Genomic DNA, 27,899 nt, shown 5'->3' with positions numbered 1-27,899 from the left:
CAAGTATAAATAGCATCTAACAACTAATCATTATTACTTTCTATTCATAACTTTTCCTCCAACAGTTTCTGAAACATGAATCGTTTCTCTCATTTATATTATCTCTCGTGACCAAACAATGCTCTTTCGATTGAGTCTTGATGAAGTTTGGGTGCCATGAAACAAGTAATTTAGTGTGTGTGTGTGTGTGTGTGTGTGTGTGTGTGTGTGTGTGTGTGTGTGTGTGTGTGTGTGTGAGTGAGTGTGTGTGTGTGTGTGTGTGTGTGACATAGACTGAGTGTAGTCTCTGTTTCTGATCTCGTCCCCTGCTCAGGCTTTCTGTGGCTCTGCTGGAGGCTGTTTCGCTCGGGTCATTATGTCCTTGTAGAGTTGCTAGTCTTCTTTCTTTTCCTTCAAGCTGTTCTTCAGAGCGGTTCTCGAGGTCTCCTTTTCTTCTAGTTGCAGCGCCAGCCTGCATGGACAACATACAGTACCAGTGATTCACTGTAGGCTATTAATCCCATAGATTAACACACTCTCTACATTATGAAAACTGGTAAATCAAGAAACTTCTCTCAAATTCTAAAACAGTGAAATGTCTAATATTAGTTCAAATAATGATGTTACATATCGAGCACAATCTCCAATGTATTTGGTTTAACAGAGTCACATGATCGACCACAAACGAAGCCTCAATTTCTGTCCAATCATGTGAGAGGTTTGCTTTGTGTGTCGGAAAATTCAAACCCCAGATCTTACTTGAGTCGTCATGCAAGTAATATGAAGAATACAAATTATTTCAGGCAAAATAGTTGCCATATGCAACTCTGTTGATCATATATGTGTGCATTAATCTTCTATTACATCATATTAAATTAGATTACTTCATACTAGCATTTATTACCACACTTAAATGGGTGAATGAATTTAGCAGAGGGAGAAATTTAACACACACTCACACACACACACACACACACACACACACACACACACACACACTCGCGCGCACACACACACACACACACACACACACACACACACACACACACACACACACACACACACACACACACACACACACACACACGCACGCACACACACACACACACACACACACACACAGACACACACATTAGGCTGTTATTTGTGCACACAGCACTGACTCTATCTATGGAGTGTGGCTGTTTCATCAGGTTCTCCCACACACTTTTGTCTGCTTTATCTTTAGCTATCCACCAGGTGGCGTTGTTCTCAACACTCTTGCAGCTGTGCATCTTTGAATCAGAGCTTTATGAGGGCTCCATGGTGTTTTAGCCCCCAATGGCTCCTTCTAGGCAGCTAACCCTAACCTCAACCTTAAACCTACTCATCCCCGCGCTGCCTGGAGGGCGCCGTTGGGGGCTAAAAACACCAAACACCTTTATGAGGCTTCATTTCCCCATCCCTACACTGAACTCCAGCTCACGTGTGTGTGTGTGTTCAGCTCATCTGCGCTTCTTCAGCACTGGTGGCCAGATCACAAAGATTAAGTAAACGACGTGCTTTAGTCATGGAAAAAAGAAGGTATTCAACAAACATTCATAGTTTTCGTTACCAAAATGAACACTAGTTAATATTATAACATTCAGGAACGAAAGACATACTGTGCTTTGAGTTCAGTGAGTTGAGCGCCCTCAGAGAGGCTTCTGGGAGACGAGCTTCCTACAGCAAAGCAAGAAAATACCACAGATTGCTAGTTAATCAAGTGTTCTCTGGCCCGTAACCTGTTTTCAGTGCACGCTCGAGACCTGTGGTGCTCCGCCGAGGTGATGAGGAGTCTGGCTCTCTCCAGCTGCTGCTCCAGTGACACTGAGCGCTGTCGTTCTTCTCGGAGCTTCTGCTCTGCTTCCACACACTGACGCTTGGCCTCTTCTTCCCTGAAGAACACAGTGACACCACTGACGGGGAGAAAGTGCAGCGTCCATGACTGCAGTTACATGTGTGCAGCAGCAGAGGGGCATCCTTGCCTAATACCTCCAATAATATCAGATCCATATTGAATATTAATATCAAATCTTTGTGAGGACCATGAGCATGTTTGGCCAAATTATTACATCCACTGTACAGTGTTTTAACCGCTGTCAAAAACATATCTCCAAAACAACTTGATAATAATAAACCTATCATCATCATCATCATCAATAAACAAGTCTAATATTGTTCCTGATATGAAAGCCTTGCATAAAACCAGACTGTCCTATATCAATTCATTCTGCCTAAAACTTGCTTTATTCTTCAGGCAAAAATCCTTACTAACAACTTACTGTCATTATTGAGCAAACTAATAGGCCTCCAATATCCACTAGATAACTTGTCCTGATTAGGTTTGGGAATCAATGTTATAATCAATGTTATGGGCAGTTCACCTATTTGTATTGCTTCTACAAATACTAATAATATTGAAAGGGTGAAAGTTCTTTAGAAAAAGTCTTATAAAAGTTCAGTGTTATGCCGTCATCACCTGGAGACTGACTATCTTTCTCATGTTAATGCACTATGTTAATTCCTCAATGTCCATTTCTTTATCACGCTTTATTTTTGGTATTACTATCAAAGCTCTTTTAAAAAGTATGTTGGAAGTAGCCAATGAGCCAGAATACAAATTACAAAAAGAATTTAAAAAAACTGAGCAACATATTTTGAAATAACTGAAGAATTATCCAGTTATCGTTGTTAATCATTCATTTTGAGACTGAGGTCAAATCAGTTCCCTTTCGTTCCCAGTGAATGACAAAATAGGGGTTTCACTTAGAAGCCAATCACCTTCGAGTTCTAGAAAACGAGCCAATGGCAAAACACTACCATGGATCTGCGGAATTTGCATAGCGCAACTCCGCCCCACCGCGCGGGTATAAAAGGAGCAGCACGGCAATCTCACCTTATGCTGAGACACAAGGCCACACGTTTTTTTTTTTTTTTCACATTTGTAAATGTAAAAGAATTCGTTTTTTGTGTTTTAACCATCTAAGTCTGGATCAAATAATTGCTGCTCTTGCTTATCCTCAAAGATATTATGAAGGTTTCCTCTTTATTACTCAAAAATGGATTTTCTTTTACTGTTTAATATGTATGTTGGTTAATACTGTAGTTGTCAGTAACTGTAGAGAGTCTGAGTGTACCTGGTGTGCTGTATCTTGGTGAGCTCCAGCAGTCGGTCTCTCTCCACACTAGCAGCCTGAAACAGAGTCTTATACTCCTCACACTGAGCCTGGAGGGATGGGATCTTAACAGCACACTCCGGACAGGACGCCCGCGCTTCTCTGGAATCACACGCAATGCTTTTTACTCATGATGCTGTGTTAGACAGCGCCAGATACTGTAGACTGGGCCAAATTCAGCACAGGACAGAAAGTGGGAAGAAAAAGACTTAAAAATAGACTTCCATTGTAAGCGTACTACTGTAAATGTGTTTGGGGTGGATTCTTATTCTCCCAAATCAAAAGATGGAATTCCAAAGCTGCCAAAATAATAAATAAATATACAAATATTTATACTTTTATTTCCTTATTTATGTATAATTGTATTTTTCCCACATATTCATTTTTCCCAATTTGTTTACTTATACATTTATTTATTTTCACATTTATTTATTTCTACATTTATTTTTTTGTTTTTTGTTTTTTGTTTTTTATTTATTTTTTGGGCATTATGGTCAAAAGCCATTTAATATCACCCTAACTGTATGTTTATAGGGTCACCATACAATCTCTTTATTTCGAACATGGCCGTAAAAAAATCATCCGGTCGGGTCACCTACAGTGTGCAGGTGTTCCTTAATTTATAAAATCAGTATATAGTTTAGTCAGCATACTGATGACGATAAAGAAAATCACAGTTTATTTATTGTTGTAGACTAAGGGCCAGATTTACTAAACAAGGCACATTAGTGTGAGAGCGCTATCCCATAAAAGAGCTGTCAGGAGTGGAGCGTTAGCATAGAGCCGATGATAATCTCACACACTCTCTGTTCTCTGTGGCTCTGAAAGGGAAACTCCTACAAATGCAAATGAAATAAGGACAGCCGCAAAAATAACTGTCCATGCCTCTTCAGCGCTAGTTTCTCACTGTGTGTCTTTAGTCAATCCTGACAGTAGTTTTTAATGGCAAAAGGTTTGTATAATACAGCTAACTTTTGCTAATGTTCCAATTATGTAATGAAAATATTATTTCAGAATGTTCAAAATGTCCAGTTTTTTAAAAATGTTTTCAAACTTCTTCTCTTGGTTATGCAAACGTTGAGGGAATATTCCACTGTCTCATTCTTCAGTCATTATTGGAATGTTACTTTGGAATGTTCTCTGAACGTGAAGTTAAAAAAACATTAGACAAACGTCCAACTAAAACGTTTCAGAAATGTGTTTTCCATGAATAATGTATAAATAAAGTTTTTGTGCTATCCTTAATTAAAGACCAGGTCATTTTAAACAAACATTCTATTAATGTTCCTGGAAGAAGGTTTGTTGATAGCTGTCGGCTGGGAAACTGGCTCTACGACTGTCAGTACCTGGCCGAGCTGGACTCCCTGCTGTTCTCCTGTCGTGATGTCAAAGGCCCGATGTTAGGCTGGCCTTTACTCTCCCACTGCCTCTGCACCAGACACACACACACATGAGAAAGAAAGCACTGCTGATCAGATCAGGGGTGTGTTTCCCGTAACTCGCTGCTTCACTATAGTACGATGCATCGTTGAAGGAGTCAACTAGCTAGACAGGCTTCCCTTTACCTCTGTACAGATAAAACATTGTCAAAATAATGTTCCAGTTCACATGGCAATGTGGAAGCGATAAATAATTCTGTATTATAGATTTTTAAGGCCAGACAAGTAATAAGTTGAGGTAAATTTGTAAAGAAAGACTACATGCCTGCGCACATATATATTCAAATGCGCATACCTATAGGCTAAACACGTAATACGCATGTGCACGCCGTCAGCGTTTACACAGGTTTGCGTTTTTGAAGATTGCTCAGAGATAATTTGAATCTTTTAATGAAACTGTTTGAGATCGAATTAATGCTAGATGTTTTGATATAAATTACAGACATGGAATCTGAGGACTATTTCTCATTTTTCTCAGTTATTTTGCTTTATTTCCAGATTCAATCATAGGCTCGTTCTTACACACTAGAGCTTAGGTCCCCCAGATCAGATCGGATCAGATCAGATGTGTTGTACCTGGAGGGCGAGCTGCTGGATCTCCTGCTCCAGCTCTTCGACCTTTTTCTCCTTCTCCGAAACCATGAGTTTGAGCTGCTGGATGAGGGAGGCGTGTTGCTGGGCCTGACTGTGCAGCTGCATCTCCAGGCCCTGCTGGGCCTCCTCGCGCTGGTGGCCCTTCTGGCTGAGGTGCCCGAACATGGCCTGCCACTGCGACTGCTGCTTCTGTTGGAGGAGCGAGATACTCTACATCATCTGCTTCACTTCATTTATCTCTTTAGAAGTGCTCCTACAAAACAAATGAGCAGTAGTTTATAAATTGTGTATTTGAGTGTAATGAGATTCAATGATTTTGGAAGGAGATTGTTCTTATGATTGGTAAATAGATTGAAGAAAATGTCCCTCTTTGTCTATTTCATATTTACCCAGTAAATTTGGAGGTGAATGCAAGAAAGCGCAAACTAATTGATTTTAGTTTGCTTCAGGCCAAGCGTGATATTGCTTTACTTGTCATCCCCTAATCAATGGTTTAAAGAAATGACCAGCAACCTTGCCTTGGAAAAACTGACATACGTAGTTAAAAGGAAACTAAGGGTGTATTCACACCAGGAAAGTCCGATAGTTCACTTGCTTTGGTCCGGACCAAATAGGATGTTGATTTTTTTGTTTGGTACGGTTCGCTTTCACACTGCTCTTTTTGCAAGTGAACCAAAATGTGTAAACAAAACCACACGTGTGCTAAGGTCGTCCATTCATTGGACAGGAATTCTCAAGCAGGGAAAAGCAGGAAGTGCACAAACAGGCTCAGCATGGAGATATTTCGTAATGTAATATTTGTTATTTTACTGATTTGGTGTTATTCTCTACAAACGCAATATGAAGAAACTATATGGTATAGATAAAAGCCCGCCCGCACCGACAACTGATTGCTTGGGTCCTTACATGCGCTTCGTGAGGCACACTAGCTGGCATACACACGCAAGGTCTCTCGCTCCCTCTCTCTCTGCCGTGCGCACGCTCTTGCTCGCTCGCTCGCTTTAGACAGCATTATGCCAAAATGTCCGTTTTGTTAAGTATCCTCATAAGAGCAGTCAAATAAAAAGGCGCAGTTTTCTGTAATTGGGTCGGTTCATGTTCACACTGTAAACGAACCGTACCAGAGTTCGTTTGGAACCGTACCGAGACCACCTCTTCAGCTGGGTCTCGGTTCGATTGTTTGATCCGCACCCGAGTTCGATTGCTGTATTCACACCTGCCCAAAAGGTCCGCACCAAGGGGGGAAACGAACTAGAGTTCGATTCAATCGAACCAAACGAGGCAGGTGTGAATACAAGTTAAGAGACTTTTACAAAATTTGGACCAAGCGGATCAGACAACATGGGATGATTAAACTATACCCAGCTCTTTTGTGTTGGACATGTATAGTATATAAGGCAGATCATGTATTCCAGCAAAATAACTAATAACTCTGGTAAAGTAGCAAAGTTAAATACACAATGAAAGGCTGTGAACTGTTTCGTCCATCCAAAATCTCTTTTTGTCTTTCTGAACCACTGAGGTTAGGGGAGCAGGAAGTGGAACAGGCCGAATCCTGTACATATTTAGGTAGTGTGATTGACAGCCGACTGTCCTGTGCACAACATGTGAGCTGTGTCTGCAAGAAGGCTCGTCAGCGTTTATTTTTTTCTGAGACGGTTGAAAGGATTTAATGTTAGACATTATGACAACAGTGTATCGGTCACTTGTGGAATATATATATATATATGAAAGGGTATGATAATAAAGAGTCCGTCATCACCAGTAAAGCGTGGACCAGCTCGTCGTCATGTCTGCCCTTCTCCAGCAGAGTGCTGATCTGGCTCTTCAGGGCTTTGACTTCTGTGCTCAACACTTTGTTCCTGGCTCTGGAGCCCTCCAGTTTCTTCTTCACATCCGAGTTCTCTTCCAGCAGAACTTCATAATCCACAGTGAGCTTCTGAAAACACACATCATGATCAGAGTGTGTGTGATGTGAAGAGTTTCGCCAGACTCAGGCCAGTAAAGATCAGTGTGTTGAACCTCCAGCGCCTCCTTCTTCTCCCGCTCCATGTGACGGATGTGGCTGATGTTCCTGTCGTGTGTCTTCACGAGGCCTCCTGTTCTCCTCATCTCCTCCTCAAGGCCTTGCTCACTCCTGTGACACGACTGGCTCAGCTGTTGCTCCAGGTCTCGCACCTTCAGTGAATATAATGCTTTCTTTAGTGTGTAGCTGTTGTCATGCTTTCTAATGATATCTCCCAAGTGTACATTATAATATATATCATTAGTCACTAATATATCACTAATCAGTTTTCAGTTAAACTAATAGTTGTCAGTTATCTGATGATACTCAGCTTTATATCTCTTCCAGGCCTGACGAAACATACCAACTCACAAAACTTAAAGGAATGCATAGTCAATATAAAACAATTGGATAGTAGTCATTTCCTACTACTAATATCTGAAAAGAGGAGGATTTAATCATTGGACCAAAAACCTCAACACGTAGTAACCTAGAATACTGTCTAACACTTGATGGCTGCTCTGTCAAGTCTTCGTCGTAGGTTGTGTTTTTCCAGAAAATGCAAGTTAATGTAATTGCATTGGACTGAAACTTACTGACCTGCTCACACAGGATATAACAACTTTCCCAAAAAGATTTTAATAAAGCTGTTTTTGTTGTTTGTTATTTGTTTTCTATGTTATATGGAAATGTATGTATGTATTTAGTTAAAAAGTAATAATAAGATTTTTTTTTTTTTTTACATGGTTTGTACGTTGTGTTATTGCCAAATATTGGATTCAATTTTGTTGTCAACTTGTTTTCTTGTTCAGTTAGCAGAGGTTTTGTGTTTCTTCATTGAACTGATTAACCATAGCCTCGCTGATCTGAGTTTACACTCCTCTGTGTTTGAGTGGAAAAACTCAAGCGTATTCACTTCAAAAGAGCTTAAGCTCAGATCAGTGAGGCCTGTGATCAACCAGCTCCGAAAAGAAACACAAAACCTCTGCTAACTGAACAAGAAAACAAGTTGACAAAAAGGTTGAATCCAATTATTTGGTGATAATATAGCATAAGAAGAAATTTACAAGCAATTTAAAAGACGGCTCATTTTTGACCCGGAACACCAAATCAGGTAAAGGACTTCCAGCACAGCACAAGGGCTAACATGTGTAACAGATGAGTTATAAATGATCATCTGAAACCAGTGGATGAGAGCATGAGGACTCACTCTGTTGTTCAAGACGAGGATCTGCTGAGATCGGCCTCTCCATCCTCCTGGGTTACACAGAATCTGCTGAATACTGACGTCCTCACCCACCTCACAGCTCAACACCTGACAACACACACTCACACTGATAATGATCTTCGCGACGGAAGTGAATCAATCAAAACTAACTTCAGCTGGACAATAACTTTATTCTAGAGCTGCTGTAAAGCCAGAACAATCTCTGCTAGTGTAATCTCCTAATATCATTGTAAAGCTGAATCTATATAGTTAAATGCGCTGTATAAATGAAGGTGACTTGACTGAGTGTTGTTGCTCTCTCTAACTCACTCACACACACACACACACACACACACTGTCAGGATTGCTTCAGCACAAACCTTGTGAGCCATTCTCAGCTCTTGCTTGAAGGTCTGGATCTGGTTGCGGTATTCAGCCATTTTGAGTTGTGCTGCAGAGAGTTTCTCCTGGAGTGATTTCACTACCGGGCTGTTCTGGAATAAAGTCATTTAGAAAGAGTTACCAGTGTCTAATCATGTACCAGATGATAATGAATGATGTTATGACACAATACCTCAAGATAGTCGTTCACAGCCCTTGAAGTCTGTGTGTTGTTGGTCGTCTTTACAGGATTTAGTAACAGTGTGGCCTGAAGCTACGATGATGAGAGCATAAGACAGATGATGATGAACTGAGCAGAACAACTTTCAAGCTAACAGTTCTGTTTCCTCTTTACCTCTTTCTCCAGTTCTTTGAGCCGATTGTTTGCTTGTTTAGTTTTGGTCTTCTCTCGCTCTATTTCAGCTGATAATTCTCTATTCTTTTTTGACACCTCCACAATTTTGGTTGCTGCAGCATCTCCTGCCAAACCAGCCGTACCTTAGTAAAAAAAAAAGAAAAAAAAAAAGGCTCTTCATGCACAAAGACATGACAAGAAACATTTCACAAAATACATTTAGTTATATATACACTGCTGTTCAAAAATTGTGGGTCAGTAAGGAAATTAATACTTTTATTCATCAAGGATCATGTTTATATGGGAGCTTGTTTCCGCCACAGAGTAAAAAGTAAAAAAGGTAAGTGCGACTTTTTATGTCAGAATTGAGAAATTTAAGTCGCAATTCTGAGAAAAAAGTCAGAATTGCAAGTTCATTTCTCACAATTGCTAATATATATCTCACAATTCTGACTTTATACAGCTCAAAGTTTAGCAATAAAAAGTCGCAATTTCCTTTTAAAATGTTTTATTCTGTGACAGAAACAAGCTTCCATAGGTTTATTATCATTAACTAAAACTATTTAAACATTTCTGTTAATTAAAATAAACCTGAAATAGAATAAAATTTTAATATTAGTTGAAAAACAAACTAAAAGAAAATTAGAAATGTTTCCTCTGCAATAAACTGAAATAAATACAAATAAAATAAAAATAAAACTGAAATAAAAAATAAATTAAATAACAATATTATAAAAACTAATAAAATGACAAAAGCACATAAAGAAATGACTAAAAATTAAAATTAAATTAACATGAAAACTAAAAGTCGATTCAAAATATTGATAAAACTAAAATAAAAAACTGAAATAACTGTCAAGGATGCATTAAACTGATCAAAAGTGACAGTAAAGACATTTATAATGTTACTAAAGATTAATATTTCAAATAAATGCTGTTCTTTTGAACTTTCTATTCATCAAAGAATTCTGAAAAATAAAATGTATCACCGTTTCCACAGAAATATGAAACTGCTTTCATCACTGATAATAATCATAAATGTTTTATGATCATCAAATCATCATATTAGAGTGATTTCTGCAGGATCATGTGACACTGAAGACTGGAGTAATGATGCTGTAAATTCAGCTTTGATCACAGGAATAAATTACACTTTACTGTATATTCACATAGAAAACAGCTGATTTACACTGAAATAATATTTCACTGTTTTACTGTATTTTTGATGCAGCCTCTGTGAGCAGAAGAGACTATTTGCCCATTTCTTCAAACATGTACTGTACCTGCTAGAGCCAGCCTGTCCTCCTCTCTCTTCTTCTTCAGGTGTTTGAGCTCGAAGTCTTTCTCACTCAGCAGTTTATGGAGTCGGCCGTTCTCATCTCTCAGCTCCCTCAGGCGATCATGCAACTGCTGGTTTTCATCCTGGATCACTCTGAATCACAGTACAGTCACTCTTTAATAACACAAGGCATGAACACATGGTAAATGTGTTGAGCGTGTGGTGGACTCGTGAAACGTCCCAGACTGGATTTGGTTTGAAAGTTCAATGGTTCACTGCTAGTGATGATGATCTCTGTGAACCAGTGTCTATGTGGTTTTTAAAAAGTTTTGTACACGTCTAGACATTTTAATGACACGTCTTTTAATAAGAACAGAGATTTAGTTAATAGTCTATTATTGGCATGATTAACCAGGCTCTCCAAAAAACCTACAAATTAATAAAATAACACATATTAGACAGACACTTGATATTTAATGGTATCAGATGATTTCTTAAAGGGATAGTTCGGCCAAAAATGATATTTAACCCATGATTTACTCACCCTCAAGCCGTTCGAGATGCATATGTCAATCATTTTTCAGACGAACACATTTTCAGTTATTTTAGAAAATGTCTTAGATCTTTCAGTGGTTATAATGTGACGTTATGGGGTCCACTCTTTCAAGTCCCAAAATGTGCGTGCATCCTTCACAAAAGTAATCCATCCGGCTCCAGGGGGATAAACGAAGGCCTTCTGAGGGTAATCCGTGCGGTTTCGTCGTAAAAATATACATAATTAAAACTTAATAAATTAAAATAACTGGCTTCCTGTAGCGGTCGACGTGCGTTCACGGAGATGGATGCCGGCGTATGACGTAGGACGTAGTGTAGGAAGCGTCGTGACGTAGAACGTAGAACTCAATATCCTCTTCTCTAATATCAAAATCCTCTGACATTTTCTTTTAAATACACTTTTTTAAAAATCGCGGAAATCCTGTATGGAGTTTTGTTTTGCTCTGCTCTCTCCGTTCTACGTCACGACGCTTCCTACGCTACGTCCTACATCATACGAGCAGGAAGTGAGACTGGAATTACTGATGACTAGTTTCAGTTCAGAATCACTTCTTTCTTTTAGGAGACAATAACTTTATTTATCTGCACTTTGAGCTTTGGAACTTTACTGTATTACACACTATATAAAAGGTAGGTCACACTTTAGATCAGGGTCCAGTTGACACTACACTACCAGTCAAGAGTTTTGGAACGGTAAGATTTTTAATGTTTTAAAAGAAGTCTCTTCTGCTCACCAAAACTGCATTTATTTGATTTAAAAAAAAAAAATAATTAAAAAACAGTAATATTGTGAAATATTATTTCAGTGTAAATCAGCTGTTGTCTATGTGAATATACAGTAAAGTGTAATTTATTCCTGTGATCAAAGCTGAATTTTCAGCATCATTACTCCAGTCTTCAGAGTCACATGATCCTGCAGAAATCACTCTAATATGATGATTTGAGGCTCAAGAAACATTTATGATTATTATCAGTGTTGAAAACAGTTATTTACATTTTTATTCCAGGATTCTTTGATGAATAAAAAGTTCAAAAGAACAGCATTTATCTGAAACAGAAGCTTTACTGTCACTTTTGATCAATTTAAATCATCCTTGATGAATAAAAATATTGATTTATTTTATTTCTATCCCCCAAATAATGGCTTTAATGGCTGCTCTTTGTCATCTGAATTACCCCACTGTCAGCAATATGTGAATAGTGCCATGCGTGGATCAAAAATAATTGATCCATGTTATGGCAACATAAAAAATGCTAATAAAGCAGTCAACAAACCAGCGATAGGCGGGTCAGATCATAACACTGTCTTTTTATTGCCCTCTTACCGACAAAAACTGAAAAGGGAAAAATCTAAAATCACATCAAGATATGGGAAACAGCAGAAATTTGACCACTTCCTAAGAAACCCAAACCAGTTGGACTGAACGATTTTAGACCAGTAGCACTCACTTCTGTTGCACTGAAGTGCTTTGAGCGGATCATTTTAATTCACCTCAAAATACAAACCAGAGCTCACATAGACACATTACAGTTTGCTTATAGAGAGAAAAGGGGTGTGGAAGATGCTGTCACAACCCTTCTGAGTGGAATTTACAAACACCTTGAACATCTGCCTCTGTTTGCAGACTTCTCTTCAGCTTTCAGTACCATCCAGTCACACATGTTGATAGAAAAGCTGCCAAACATGGGTGTAAACCTCAATCTTTCTGTCCAGAACAGGAACATGCTGGACAAGGTGACTAAAATGGGCAGGAAAATGACTGGATCTTAAAAGCATCTCCAATCTCACAGATCAGTATACCCTCAATCTGGCTCTGAGGATACTGGATGATCCACTTTGCTCAGAGTAACCCCCCCTCTGGACGTAGATTTTGAACGCCCCTAACAAAAACCAAACATGCCATTACATCATTTGTGCCGAGGAGCATTCAGTCACTGAACAGACCAGACACAGGCACATAGACATTTTTAAATGTGTACTATTGATTATTTATTGAATCATCTTAGTGATTGGACTGATGACTGCATGTCACCACCATTGCTGTTGTTGTTGTTTGTTTTGTTTTACTGTATCCTCTATGTTATCTGTGTTCATGTTCAATGTGGCTCCCTTGAGTGCAAAACAACTTCTCCTCGGCGCAATAAGGGTTTCATTCATTCATTCACTCAAAAACTTTTATAAAAATGATTAGTGACCCCAAACTTTTGAAGGGTAGTGTTTAGTGTAACAAAAGCTTCTGTTTCAGATAAATGCTGTTCTTTTGAACTTTTTATTCATCAAAGAATCCTGGAATAAAAATGTAAATAACTGTTTTCAACATTGATAATAATCATAAATGCTTCTTGATCATCAAATCATCAAATCAAATAATACATATTAGAGTGATTTCTGAAGGATCATGTGACACTGAAGACTGGAGTAATGATGCTGTAAATTCAGCTTTGATCACAGGAATAAATTACACTTTACTATATATTCACATAGAAAACAGATTATTTACATTGGAATAATATTTCACAATATGACTGTTATTGTATATATAATATTTATATATATATATGAAATAAATGCAGCCTTGGTGAGCAGAAGAGACTTATGAGACTTAAAAAAAACATAAAAATCTTACCGATCCAAAACTTTTGACTGGTAGTGTATTAACTACAACTTTTCCCTCAATAAACTCCTAATTACTGCTTATTAATAGTTAGTAAGGTAGTTTAGGTATTGGGTGATTAAGAGATGTAGAATATGATCATGCAGAATAAGGCATTAATATGTGCTTTATAAGTACTGATAAACAGCCAATATCCTAGTAATCTGCACGCTAATGAGCAACTAGTTAATAGTGAGACTTGGACCCTAAACTATCTGGATATCTGAAAAAGTATGTTAACTAAAGTGAGATCTTGCTTTGAAAAGATCTGGAATGAAAACAAACAAACGGATGTAGGTTCCCTAAGTAGGGTTGATTCATGGCCCTTAAACAAGCTGTCAACCTGCCGTACGTCTAATGTTGAATACATCTGCTCAATTACCAGTGAATAATTACATCAAGTCTCATATCTGTCATGCTGGACTATGATGTATTTCAGTCACCTGGCCTTGAACCGCTCCTCCTCCTCCTCTTCCTCCTCCTCCTCCTGCTGTGTGGTGAGGTTCATGTTGTCCAGGCCGCTGTGAGGAGGAGGAGGAGAAGCCCTGGATCTGCTCTTCTTCATCTGCTGTCTCCTGTGCTCCTGCTGCTCCTGAAGAGCCTGAAACTGAAGCCTGAGCTGCTGCTTTATCTCCTCACCGTCAGCGTCAGCGTCCATCACTGAGAGAAGATCAGAGACACACACACACACCACACATGTGTGTGTGAGAACTAATGCAGTTACAGAGGACACAGACCTGCTTCAGACACACATCTGCGGGATTCACTTCTGTCTGTCAACGTGACTCTGTGGCTCTTACTCATCTATGTGCGTTAGTTGTATTATTTTTATTGATGTGTTATTTAGTTTTTAATATTATGTTTAACATAACTCTGTGCCTATTTACATACGCAGGTCACACAGCAAGCTTTGTGCGTCGTTCTGAACTAGTTTATAGATGTTCTGCTAACACTTTACAACAAGGTTCATTAGTTAACATTATGAACTAAGAATGAGCAATACTTCCACAGCATTAATTTATCTTAGTTAATATTAATTTCAACATTTACTAATACATTATTAAAATCAAAGGCTGCATGTGTTAACATTAGTTAATGCACTGTGAACTAACATGAACAAACAATGAACAGCTGGATTTATATTAACTAACATGAACAAATACTGTAACAAATGTATTGCTCATTGTTAGTTCATGTTAGTTAATACATTAACTAATGTTAACTAATAAACCTTATTGTAAAGTGGTACCTTTTTTATTTATGCGTTATTTCGTTTTTAGTTTTATGTTTACTTTGTGTTATGCCAAAGTAGTTCCACTATCAGCTTCCTTACATATGTATAATATTAGAGCAAGATCATCGATTATTTGATACGGTGACCGGGAGGGGACATGTTCGGTTCACTTATTTTTGTCGTGGCCACAACATATAAACTCGTGAGAACGTCATAATAAGTCGTGGAAACGTGATTATAAGTCGTGGCCACGAGATCATTTTGTTGAGGTAACGACATCATTATGTCGTGTCCACGTGATGCAAAGTCGTAGCCTCGAGATCATATGTTGAGGAAACGATATATTTTTCTCGTGGCCACGACTTCATATTTTGTGAGAACGACAGCTATTTGTCGTGGCCACGAGTATGGAAGTAAAATAATGTCAAATGTTTTTGAAACAAAAAGCCTGTTGAATTGCACTACTTGAAAAAAAATAGGCATTGCATTAACCATGCTTGCATTTTAATGCATTGTATTTTTAGGGCTTGCATTTTTATGGGCTGAAATTCAACATGGTTGAATATTTAAGCTGTGAATATTTCAATTAAAAACATTTCAAACACATTTTCATTATTAAAAATTCAATAATCCATATTCACCATAGTTCACTTTCAAAATATTCAAACTGTTTAAAAATACAACCTATAATATTCAACAGGCAATTTCCGGTCCATTTTATTTCGCTTTGCAAAATTCGCTTCCACAAATTCAGTGGTTCAAATTCGACAGTAAATTCAACGGAACTGCAGGAAAAGCAATAGATTACCGAGATACTCTCCATCTGCTGTTAGTCAACCTCACCAGCAGGGGGTGCAAAAGCGCGTGTTGTTGACGAAGAGCAAAGACCAGCAACAGTTAGAGCAAGCCATTCATTCATAAAACTCATTTAACAGCAATGCAAGTGTATTTGTGATTATTATGACGGCGGTTTTGTGTTAAATTCAGTGTCTTCACGGTTACTCTCCCTGTGTAGCCAACAAGCATCTTTCTCTACCGTGAACAAGATTATAATGTTATTCCCCGATGCGGATACGCAGATCCAACTTTACATTTTTGAGGTTGACATATATTTCTCTTGGTTGTTTAGTTGCCTTAACTTTATATTGTGGCGATGTGCTGCATGCAAGCTATTAGGGTTTCCCTCAATACTTCAGGATTCCCCTGCTGGACATATAAAACGCTTAACGTATAGCTTAATGGACTAATTACAGTGATATAAAAGACCAAACTCGCAGGCAAGCAGATTGACTCAGAATAACGCGCAAAGTTTAATGCTGAGCGTTTCCCCAGTGATAGACAGGCATTGACGTTGGACATTCGCACATTTAGGGACCGTCTCTAAAGTGTATACTACTTTGGTATACACGTTTCTAACTTCAATAGCATTTGAATAGAACGACTTACAGTCATAAAACCAACTGTAAAGTGTTCATGTAGTGTCAGGCCTACTGCGCACCCTTTGGATTTTTTATATTTATTCAAATAAATTAAAGTTTGCTATTGAAGTTACGTGTATGCCAATGTTTTATGCAACTTTTGAGACGGTCCCTAAATGTGCGAATGTCCAATGTCAAGCCAATTTTACATTTATTAGGCTACATCTAGTCATTTATTTAGCAGACGCTTTTATCCAAAGCGATTTACAGTTAAACTAACAATAGGACAACAATATGCAAGTGCTATGACTCTTCCCAGTTTAAGCTAATACAATACACGTAGGCATAGCCTATACATATATATATATATATATATATATATATATATATACTGTAGAGAGAGAGAGAGAGAGAGAGAGAGAAAAGAGAGAAAAGAGAAGAGAAAAGTGTTAGTATTGAAACTTTGAAACTACATGAGAGTTACATGAAACTTTGCCCGTTACGTTCATATTCAGTCCATCTAGCCTATATAGTAGCCTATACCCTACATCCCCAATAAGGTGCGAGTTTGGTCTTTTATATCACTGTATTAGTCCATAAACTACGTTAAGCGTTTTGTCCCGACAGAAGGGGAATCCTCGAGTGTGAGGTATTGAGGGAAACCGATTATAATCCTGTTCATGTAGAGAAAGCTGATAACATGTAGGCTACACAGGGAAAGTAACAATGAAGTTATTGCATGAAACATAAACACAGCTTTTATGTCTTTGTCATCATTTCCGCATATACTGACACAGCTCATTTTCATTTTATGAATGAATGGCTTGCTCTAACTGTTGCTCTGTCTTCGTAAACAACAAGCGCTTTTGCACCCCCTGCTGGTGAGGTTGACTAACAGCAGATGGAGAGTATCTCGGTAATCTATTGCTTTTCCTGCAGTTCCGTTGAATTTACTGTCGAATTTGAACCACTGAATTTGTGGAAGCGAATTTTGCAAAGCGAAATAAAATGGACCGAAAATTGCCTGTTGAATATTATAGGTTGTATTTTTAAACAGTTTGAATATTTTGGAGGTGAAATATGAAAGTTGAATATGGATTATTGAATTTTTAATAATGAAAATGTGTTTGAAATGTTTTTAATTGAAATATTCACAGCTTAAATATTCAACCATGTTGAATTTCAGCCCATAAAAATGCAAGCCCTAAAAATACAATGCATTAAAATGCAAGCATGGTTAATGCAATGCCTATTTTATTTTTTCAAGTAGTGCAATTCAACAGGCTTTTTGTTTCAAAAACATTTGACATTATTTTACTTCCATACACGAGTTATGTTGAGGGAGCCAAAGCGACTGGGCTACAGCAGAGATGGAGTCTGGAGATGACAGAAGAAATAACATTTTACTTTTAGGAATGTCATATAAAGATATAGTGCGGTCTTTGGCATTATTAAATTGGATGGGCTTTTTTGTCGCAGTTTTGCACTGGCATGAAGTTGGTTTGACGTTGGACGTTCGATATTCGCATATTTAGGGACTGTCTCAACATTACATGCGAAATTGGCATAAACGTTTCTAACTTCAATAGCATTTGAAGACAATGACTTACAGTCATAAAACCAACTGTAGGCCACATTGTTCACCCAGGTCTCATGTATGATGCACACCTTTAATAGTTTTGATATTTATGACAATAAACTGCTAAATCATATGCAAATATTGCTATGTATTTCACTACTGTATGGGATCATATACAGAATAGGCCTATGACTATTTAAAGCTCAATAGCATTTGAAGACAATTTTGACTTACAGTCATAAAACCAACTGTACATTGTTCATCTAGGTGTCAGGTATGTGACAGTAGTGAAATACATAGCAATATTTGCATATGATTTAACAGTTTATTGTCATAAATAAAATAAAAATATTAAAGATGTGCATCATACATGAGACCTGGGTGAACAATGTAGCCTACAGTTGATTTTTATGACTGTAAGTCATTGTCTTCAAATGCTATTAAAGTTAGAAACGTTTATGCCAATGTCGCATGTAATGTTGAGACGGTCCCTAAATGTGCGAGTATCGAACGTCCAACGTCAAACCAACTTCATGCCAGTGCAAAACTGCGACAAACAATCCCATCCAATTTAATAATGCGCTTCAGGTGTCTTTCACTTATAACGTGCCCATGTCTTAAAACCAAAGACCGCACTATATCTTTATATGACATTCCTAAAAGTAAAATGTTATTTCTTCTGTCATCTCCAGACTCCATCTCTGCTGTAGCCCAGTCGCTTTGGCTCCCTCAACATAACTCGTGGCCAAGACAAATAACGTTAGATGTCGTTCTCACAAAATATGAAGTCGTGGCCACGAGAAAAATAGATCGTTCCCTCAACATATGATCTCGAGACTACGACTTTGCATCGCGTGGACACGACATAATGATGTCGTTACCTCAACAAAATGATCTCGTGGCCACGACTTATCGTTTCCACGACTTAATATGACGTTACCACGAGTCTATATGTTGTGGCCACGACGAAAATAAGTAGACCGAACATGTCCCCTCCCGGTCACCGTATAATTAGAGACAAATTAACGTTTAATCTTTATCATACAAAGCTGCAGTCCTGAGATGATTCAACACGCAGTCAGTTTAAGACTTACCGGACGAATTTAGAAAGATTTCCGTCAGCCTAGTTAAGATTTGGGTTTGGAATTTATTTGTTTTTTAAGTCAATTTATAAAAACAGAGTAACAGAGATACTGAAGGATTAGCGAGGCGCTTCCCGTCCCTTTGTTTACGCGACCGTCTCCATGGTAACGCGTCGCCAAGACGCGCCGCGCGCTCAGAGACGAGTTTTGTTTGAGATGCTCCGGAGTCACTGGACATCCGCGGCTGTTCTCGTCAGATAATACATAGGCTATTTGGTATTTTAATGTATTATGTCTATGGTTCTCGTGACCGGTTTCGCCAGATATAGTAGCCGACCTGATGAGAAAAAGGAGTGGTGGTGATGAAATTCAAATAGTTTCACTGACTTTGATATTAAACTTGCTACTAAGAAAACACCATCAAAGTTTGAGAACGTATGGGAGAGGATGGAGGTCCAGACGGAACATGGATCTCTCTAAAGTTAACCTTAAATATATTCTGTAATGTTACAAAATCCCAAACAGTTGAGTCCACCGTTTTCATGTGGTTTGCTAAAGGCTCCATGAATGGTCATAATGGTGGTTCACGACCGGCTCTCATCCCAAAGTGTGTTACTGGTCCTAACCAGAGCACTAACCACTACTGGAGCAGTGTGGGTCCAAAATACAGAGAATCACAGGACTTGAGGAAAACAAGTCATCTTTAATGTCCTTCTTGAATAAACACACACACAAATTCAAAAGCGGCGCTGAAGTCAAGTCACCTTCATTTATATAGTGCTTTTTACAATACAGATAGCTTCAAAGCAGCTTAACAGTATGATAACGTCATATCCAGCTTAAGTAAGTTCAGTGATGGTACATTTCTGTTGTAAAAAATTTAGTTCATATATATCATAAAAATTTAGTTCATATATATATATATATATTTATATATATATATAGCCGCCCTGCAGAAAACAGTGATGTCATCGTACAGCTCAGTTCAGTTCTCTTATAATGGTGTCAAAGCAGGAGATCAATAATATTGTTGAATATTAAATGTCCCCAACTAAGCAAGCCAAAAGACAAAGGGACAAAACTCCTTCAGTGGCAGAATGGAGAAAAAAAAGCCTTGGGAGAAACCAGACTCAGTCGCTCAGTTCTCCACTGAAGAAGGTGCAGATCCACAATTACTTAATGCTGACAAAAATGTCCAATAACATAAAGCAAAGTTCCCAAACAAGCAGGTCAAAAACTCAAAAGATCTGGGTAAGAAGTATCTCAAGATCAGCCAAACAGACATACACAATCGATCTGCCTAAGAACTTCAAGACTGAGCAAAGATACAAACGAATGCTGGTCTTATATGTATACAGCCACACCCACTCTAACAAGCCAGGCACAGGTGATATATCATCGAACTAATGAGTGAAGTTCTCACCTTACTCTGGCCTCACCCCGCTGTTCTGGCACCCGCTGTTCTGGCACCCGCTGTTCTGGCGTCCCTCCTCCTCCCCAGCTCCACCTGCATATTTTAGGCATCTTGCCACCATACTCATAATCTAAGCATTAGTAGTGCCACTGGGGGGTTTATCTCAGGTGGAGTTGAAGCTGCTTCCTCGAGCCCCTGCACTGCGGACAGCAAGCCGAATACGCCTAACCTTATTAGCTTAAAGATTATATGGGCAAAGGAGCGCGTGAATGAACAGGAAATCAGGAGGAAGATCACTGTTTGTATTGCCTTAGTTTTCCGACTACTATCACGAATAAATGGTGGATAACATCGTATCTATAATGTATAAGAAAATTACAAAAAAACATACCAATGTGAAACGTCTTGTGAAATTCGTTCTGCACGATCCTCTTGTTCGTTAACATTGTCAGGGTCTGAATCAGGCTCAAATGGTTTGAAATTGACACCATCCTTATAAATATTTACACTAGAGCAGAACTGAATGTACTCTTACAATCATATAACATCATCAGGGGAAAAACAAATATATTATCCAGGGAATAACATAAAACAAATGAACAAGGTTTCAAGTATTCTATACGTTTATCTCTTCTTTTAGAATCTCAATTAGAACATTTTAATTACTCAATAACATTATTGTTTTTGAGTAATAAGTGTGAAGAAAATACTTTCAGAGTTGCTCATTACTCTTAAATAACTCTCTCTAATGCAATATTTTGTTAATCTTTTATTGAGGAATCCAACAATCCAACAGTTATTGTTGCATATATATATATATATATAACAAAGAAGAAGAAGAAGAAGGGAAAGCTACATGAAAACAGCACATACACAGAACCAGACAAACAAAACAAACATCTAATCTGCACAGATAATCCCTCCCTCGAGATGAAGTCCTGCCACACTAATGAGCCGGCCGATGCTCAAACTGTGCTATTCTTGCTATCAAGATAACAGAGGAGAGGAAACCAGATCTAATCAAAACTATCCAATCTGTATCTTAACCATTTCTTCCAACCCAAGTTTAACAGCTGAGATTTCTGTCTTTATCCAGAACCTTAGAATAAGTTTCTTCGCAGCAATAACTATTAAGTCCACAGGACAGCGACTGTTGTTGGCATTTTTAAAGTGAAATGAGTTTATCCGAGATTGCCAGTTATATCATCAGATATGGATCAGGCTCCGATACACTGTAAAATATTATCAGTCCAGAATGTTATTAGCTGAGAACAGAGATAATAACTGTGCAACAGAGCGGCCTCATCAATCTGACAGAAATACTGTGTAGCCATTGTTTTACCATAGTGAGGACAAATACATCTTAAGTTTCAAGTTTAAGTTTCAAGTTTACTTTATTTGTATAGCACATTTAAAACAGCCATAGACTGACCAAAGTGCTTCACAACAGAGGAAAAGCATTATAATATAATCAAAACAAACAGATTTAGACAACGAGAAAAAAAAAAAAAAAACTAATATGCCAAAGAAAACAAATGGGTTTTTAAGACACTTAAAAATGGTCAAACTCGGAGCCATTCGAATTTCCACAGGCAAGTCATTCCAGAGACGCGGGCCAAATACCGAAAAGGCACGGTCACCTTAAATTAACAGAATATTTATGAACTATTACTATGTATGAATTAGTAATGTTATACCCTCTGTATAAATTCGACAGTGAGTTATATATATATATAGTTATATAGTTCAAGAGATCATCAGAAGTAAGATTTTTCTCTGCGTGAGAAGCTGATGTGTGGCGTGAGAGTGTGTGAAGAGTCTCACGCTGAAGGCCTGAGAGTCGGCCTGTGATTACACTGGACATGGGCATGTTTGTTGAGACACGGTCCTTCAGAAGAGATGTTGAACTGACCCGAGCCTCTGAGGTCATTACTAACCCCAAGGGGACGCCTCTGCCTCAGTCACATGTCTTGTGACGTGAATCTGATTAAATGTCATAAATACAGACGGCAGAGAATGAGTGGACATTACCTTGCCGTTGCTGGGTGTGACCGGCGGTTTCAGGCGTTCATAAACAATGATGAGAGCCAAATAATACAGTTAGGCAATATCTGTGAGAACACTGTGTGCTTCAATTAAAGCAGCACTTTAATACAGAACGGTGATTAAACCGACTGGCACTACTTGATTACACTGTTTTACAGCACACCTTCCAGCCAGGCAGAGTATTCAGACAGATAATGGGAGCGCTGTACCAATAAAGGTGACTTGACTATAACACTGGAAACAGAGGGTCAAGTCAAGCATTAACTGCATTTTGGGATGTGATATTATAGAAGTATCATGTCCTGCACAGCTTGACCACATTATAGGGCATCTACACAAAACTGGCATCTCACGCATAAAGACAATGTGCATACTGTATGTGTATCTATCTGAGTATTCATAAACACCACAGAACAAGAGTGTGTATGGTGAAACACACACACACACCGCTATAGGAGCTTGTTTCTGCCACAGAATTAAAAATAATTGTGACTTTTTATCTCACAATTGTGTAATATAAAGTCGCAATTGTGTTATAAAGTCAGAATTGCGTGATATAAAGTTGCATAAAGTCAGAATTGTGAGATATAAACTCGCAACTGCGAGAAACAAACTTGCAATTCACTTTTTTTCTCAGAATATCATGTTTATATCAGAATTGCAAGGTATAAAGTCGCAATTGCGAGATAAAAACTCACAATTATCTTTGAAATTGTGTTATTCTGTGGCGGAAACAAGCCTCCATACATCTCAGACCTCACACGACAGAGAAATAAACAGAAGTCTTTATTGAATTACAATTTTTTTATTAGCAAAGATAAACAGAGTTGTAGCTGAGATCCTCAAAATATATGTCACTTTAAAAGTATAATATTGTGAATTTCATTGAAATATGAAACAAAAGGTGCCATAGTTATCAATCTATAGAAGAACACGCGACTCTTGTTCCTTCCACTCACTCACTCACTCACTCACTCACTCACTCACACACACACACACACACACACACACCTAAGAGAGTTGCTTCAACTCCTGAATATTCTGTAAAGAACTAGTACCATAAATCATTCAGCAGTGGTGAAGTCTTTCGTTTTGTGTTCTGAGCGGTATACATATCACAAATATAACTAGGATGATGGTTTGTTACGGTTGTTGTCCTGGAATTTCTTTAGTCTACTTAAATAACAAATCTTGAATGATAAGGTACAGAGGTCTTCATGCTACATCAACATAAAAGCAGCATAACTCAATCCAAATACAGTCAAAAACAACCATTATACGCTGTTCATCAGTTTGTCTCTGATATATAATACATAAATAGTCGTTGGCAGATACAAAAATAGCCACTATTCCGTCCCTCAGGTTTCTCAAACAAGCCAGGCAACAAAATGGACACACCAACCTCTTCACAGAGGTTTATTAAATGTTAAATAGGAAACAGTGTAAAGAAATTATCCTTTAAAAAAAAAAGTCCTAAATGATGTGTGCAATAAATACAAAGCGACACCTTAATATGAGGCGGTATTAAGGATATCTCAGTTCCTCTTCACTTCTCCAGGGCCTTCTGCTCCAGGGCCTTCTGCGCTTCAGCGGGCTTCAGCACGTACTCCTTGTACATGGAGTAGATCACTCCTGCAACACACACACACACACAGCACAGATCAGGCTTTACAGCGGGGTTATGGGTGTAGAGGAGGAGAGATGAGGATGGCTGTGTTACCCAGAGTCATGGCTCCCACCACGAAGCCCTGCGCCGCCACACGCATGTGGATCAGGTGAACGGACATCTTCGTGTCTCCTCTGTTCTTCATCTTCATCAGCCTGTACGCCACGATGCCAAAGAACCCCAGCATCCCTGAACACACACACACACACACACACACACACCGTCACAGTCAGACCGACGGGGCCATGTCAGGGCAGTGCATATATAACAGCAGAACTGGGAAATCAGCCGATACCGATAACTCTTTATATCTGAAAGACGATATATTGGACGATAAATCTGAATTTTTAGATACTTTTGACAGCCTGATTACAAAAACAGAAGTCTCACCATTAAAGCCATGTCCCAAACACACGATTATAATGATGCTCGCGCCTGAAAATCCGTAATCACCGTTTATTTCAGTCATATTGATTTGTGCGATTGCTAATTTTTGTATTTATTCTTTTATCCTTGTCTTTAATAATGCTTGAGATTTATATTAGTGAGTCTAGTTGTTTTAATGGTACCACAGGCGTTCGCTCCTTGTGTAAGTGTTGTTTGGCCTGTTGATTTTTGCTCATGATATTCAGATACAATTAAATGTTTCGCAATAAGACTCAAAATAAATGTGAATGATATCTAAGTTTTTTTGACCTTATTGGAATCGAAATTAGGAATCGAGAAGTAGAAACGAAATCTGAATAAAATTCAACCGATACCCAACGCTAAACAGTGCACATCTGAAGTGTCTCAGCTGGAGGAAATAATACATTATTTATCGGCTTTAATATATCTGCCAAATTTTCTTATCGGGCCGATAATGATAACATGAAAAATGAACGATATGTTGGCCGTTATATCGTGTATCCCTAAGCAAAACCTTTGTGGTTTCACTTGAAGATGGCCTCGAAACAGAAGACGATCTCCGGTTGCGCTCGACACACACCAGGGGCAGAGATAATGTGAAATAAAGTGATTATGGGTAAAGAGATATAATGTGTTTATTAATAGACTATTATTAAGAGTGAAATATGAGGGAGGAGATTTAACAGAGAGCACACGTCGGGTTGAGAGAGTTTACCTGCAGGGACAAAGGGATTCTCCTTGGCTTTTCTGATGAACTTGGACTCATTGTCTTCATATTCGACGGGGGTCATCTTGGCTAAAAGGCAAACACAACAAAACAAGATTAGATGAAAGGCCATTCTCCGACACTTTACTGCAGACAAGTGTAATTAAAACATTAAATAAATGAAACAGAAAATTATAAATTGATACATAGCCAATTAATCAAAAGTGCTTATACATTAGTCAATCTGGCCAACTGGTCTGTTGAATGTGTCTTCATTAATGAGCCATGTTATACTGTGAAACATATTACATCATTTCCTATTACAAAAGAAGACTATTACATCTCCTACTATTGCAAAAGGAAGGTCTCGAGGCTTTATGTCATTTGTGAGAAGCAGCAAGACGAGGTTAATGACACATCCATCAAACACATGATCGACTTCGCGACAGATTGAGGAAATCAGACAGCTCTCTGGTTCACTGAGACAAAGTGATAGTGGTGTCATGATTTATGAAGGTCAAACGACGCACACAGGCCATTTAAAAAAGTGACTTTACACTATTTTAACTAAATAAAGGAAATGCGTAATGAAATGTAAACAGCCATGACATTTAGATCTTATTATAATCTTAAATTAAAGAAGATGCGACATTTCCTCAAGAGATAGTTCAGAGGTCAGATACTCTCTGAAAACACACTAAAATGTCGTCCTATGTTATTTAAATGTATTATTTATACAAGCAAAGTGCTAAGATAATAAATAAACCGTATATTAACTGTATAACGTACCTATTTGTGTGGTTTTCTGCTGAACACTGGACTGAAGCTGCTCTTCTATGCCGGTTGAACTGCGTGACTGACAGCGTGCACGGGAACACGATGATGTAACATATATTACGTCAATGTGACGCAGGCAACTCTACAAAATAAAAGTCTTTTTAAAATGACTGTTCGGTGTAACTGTGAAATTAAACACCCAGACCGGTATACGTTGTATGTTTTATCCCAAAAGACATGAAAATAAAATAAGACCGTTGAGAAACTCATTTATTTGTTTATGAAATCATGTATTTCCATCTGAACTTTTATTTTGCAGAAATCTGCGGTTTCAAACTTCCTTCTCGGTGAGGGGGCGTGACCAGTCTAGGGGCGTAACCCTCGCGTGCTGTACGTGTACGTGTAACGCCAGAGTTCAGGTGAGGTCAGCGTCATCAGCAACAAATTACAGCCTGTAATTTACATTTTACCTTTAGGAAAGGGCGTTTATCTTTGTCCCAACTTGTCCTTCTTTATTTTTTCATTTTTTAAACTTCATTTTTATTTGTTAATAAATTCACATTAGGTTGTGCAGTATTATTTGCATCATGTTTGGCATTTCCCTGTTAAACAAATTACAAATAAATAGTATATTTACTGCATTGTTACTGCATTGTTACTGCATCAACTGACTTCTGTTGATCAGTGCTCAGTACGTTTCATTTCTTCCACTGATGTTATAAATGAGGTTGAATACATAAATACTGTGTCTGAACTCAAATATGACCATATTCAGTGTTACAACATGAACATATGTGCTGCATCTGAAATGAGTCGCTATAAGGACTGTAGTTAGTAAGGATGATTTAACGAAATTAAAGGATGCAAAGTCATGGTGAACTGTGCGAGAACAGGTTGTTCCCAGAGGCGTAGACAGAGGACAGGCACGTATTTAAATCAAATAGGACTTCCTTCAGTTATTGTGGGTGGAGTAATGAGCACAACATGCTTGTTTATGGACTTATATTAAAAATACAACAGCACCAGCTCAAACTTAAGTTGCTGACAGAAACAAACATCCGCGTATCAGTCGCATTTTATTATTACATTAAAAAAAAGTACAATATTTAATGTATTTAAAGCGAAACTGAAACTGGGGCTCCTCTCTTTCGGCACGAATCCAAAGTTTTATACATTCACATCTAAGAATAAACAAACGTTTCTGTGCTGGTAACTTGGCTGGTTTAGGCCTGTCATGATTCATGAATATATACTTCATATTCTCTGTGGTGGTCAGGTCATTGCAGCGTGTCACGGATTGACCGCACATTTAACATGGCCTTGAGCTAATAAATGCACGCACACACACACACACACACACACAGAGAGAGAGAGACTGTTTACTGACATATGAGTTTATTATGATTATCGATCGAAATGAGTGAATGAAATGCCTGTTGTCTTTATGCAATATTGTTTGTCCCATAATTTTAGAGGTCCGACGGGGAAACGGGAGTTCCGCTAGGGATTGGAATCTACCACTTATTATTTGAGTTTGGGTGTTTCAGGGACAACTGTTGCATAAGAGAGTAGATTATCTATTTTGAACAGTATGACAAAATGTTTCTTCTAGACTCTCTATTTATGGGAAAATGTGTAAAGTGTTGCCCGTGAGTTAGACCCTCTCCATGGGGTGATGGTGATGGTGCTGGCCGCCAGTATAACTGTGCTCGAGGATACAGTGGAGAGTGTGGCCTTTGTACTTTGTACTTTTTGGAAAATTTGCATTTGGCATTATTGCTTTTGAATCTAATTTGGATGTTTTTGGATAAGATTTTTCCCTTTTTTTGTTTAATTTTTCCATTAATGTTATATATTTGGGTTAGGATTTTTTTTCATGGTTTGCACGTTTGAATAAATATTCATTTATACTTTTGTATTCACT

At 38.2% G+C, this 27,899-nt stretch overlaps 2 protein-coding genes across 2 annotated transcripts; both read right to left on the bottom strand.

Moving 5' to 3' along the window:
• Positions 1-372: 372 nt before the first annotated feature.
• On the bottom strand, positions 373-14,303 carry ccdc13 (coiled-coil domain containing 13; the record flags this gene model as incomplete). The annotated part of the gene is given in 15 exon segments (XM_081373841.1): positions 373-451; positions 1,623-1,711; positions 1,715-1,895; positions 3,138-3,278; positions 4,523-4,605; positions 5,140-5,194; positions 5,196-5,398; positions 6,972-7,148; positions 7,232-7,387; positions 8,425-8,529; positions 8,802-8,915; positions 8,996-9,076; positions 9,158-9,300; positions 10,441-10,589; positions 14,089-14,303. Coding segments are annotated over 15 exon segments (1,971 nt in total).
• A 7,440-nt stretch (positions 14,304-21,743) lies between these two features.
• Positions 21,744-26,093, bottom strand: higd1a (HIG1 hypoxia inducible domain family, member 1A). The gene is made up of 4 exons (XM_081374783.1): positions 25,988-26,093; positions 25,208-25,288; positions 24,139-24,273; positions 21,744-24,050 (listed from the first exon to the last, which is right to left on the bottom strand). The coding sequence occupies exons 2-4, from the start codon at positions 25,281-25,283 to the stop codon at positions 23,965-23,967; spliced, it is 297 nt and encodes a 98-aa protein (XP_081230909.1). The 5' UTR covers positions 25,284-25,288; positions 25,988-26,093; the 3' UTR covers positions 21,744-23,964.
• Between the last annotated feature and the right edge of the window lie 1,806 nt (positions 26,094-27,899).

This window comes from Scardinius erythrophthalmus (genome assembly GCF_964197995.2).
Source record: "Scardinius erythrophthalmus genome assembly, chromosome: 9".
NCBI lineage: Eukaryota > Metazoa > Chordata > Actinopteri > Cypriniformes > Leuciscidae > Scardinius > Scardinius erythrophthalmus.
The sequence above is the reverse complement of the archived record's forward strand: the minus strand, read 5'-3'. Positions and strand labels throughout refer to the sequence as shown.

What these genes read in the sequence shown, in the direction of transcription:
- higd1a (XM_081374783.1), bottom strand. Translation starts at nt 25,283, where the DNA reads ATGACCCCCGTCGAATATGAAGACAATGAGTCCAAGTTCATCAGAAAA. An exon ending in GAATCCCTTTGTCCCTGCAG is followed by an intron (nt 24,274 to 25,207) that starts GTAAACTCTCTC and finishes GTGTGTGTTCAG; the next exon opens with GGATGCTGGGGTTCTTTGGC. An exon ending in GGTGGGAGCCATGACTCTGG is followed by an intron (nt 24,051 to 24,138) that starts GTAACACAGCCA and finishes TGTGTGTTGCAG; the next exon opens with GAGTGATCTACTCCATGTAC.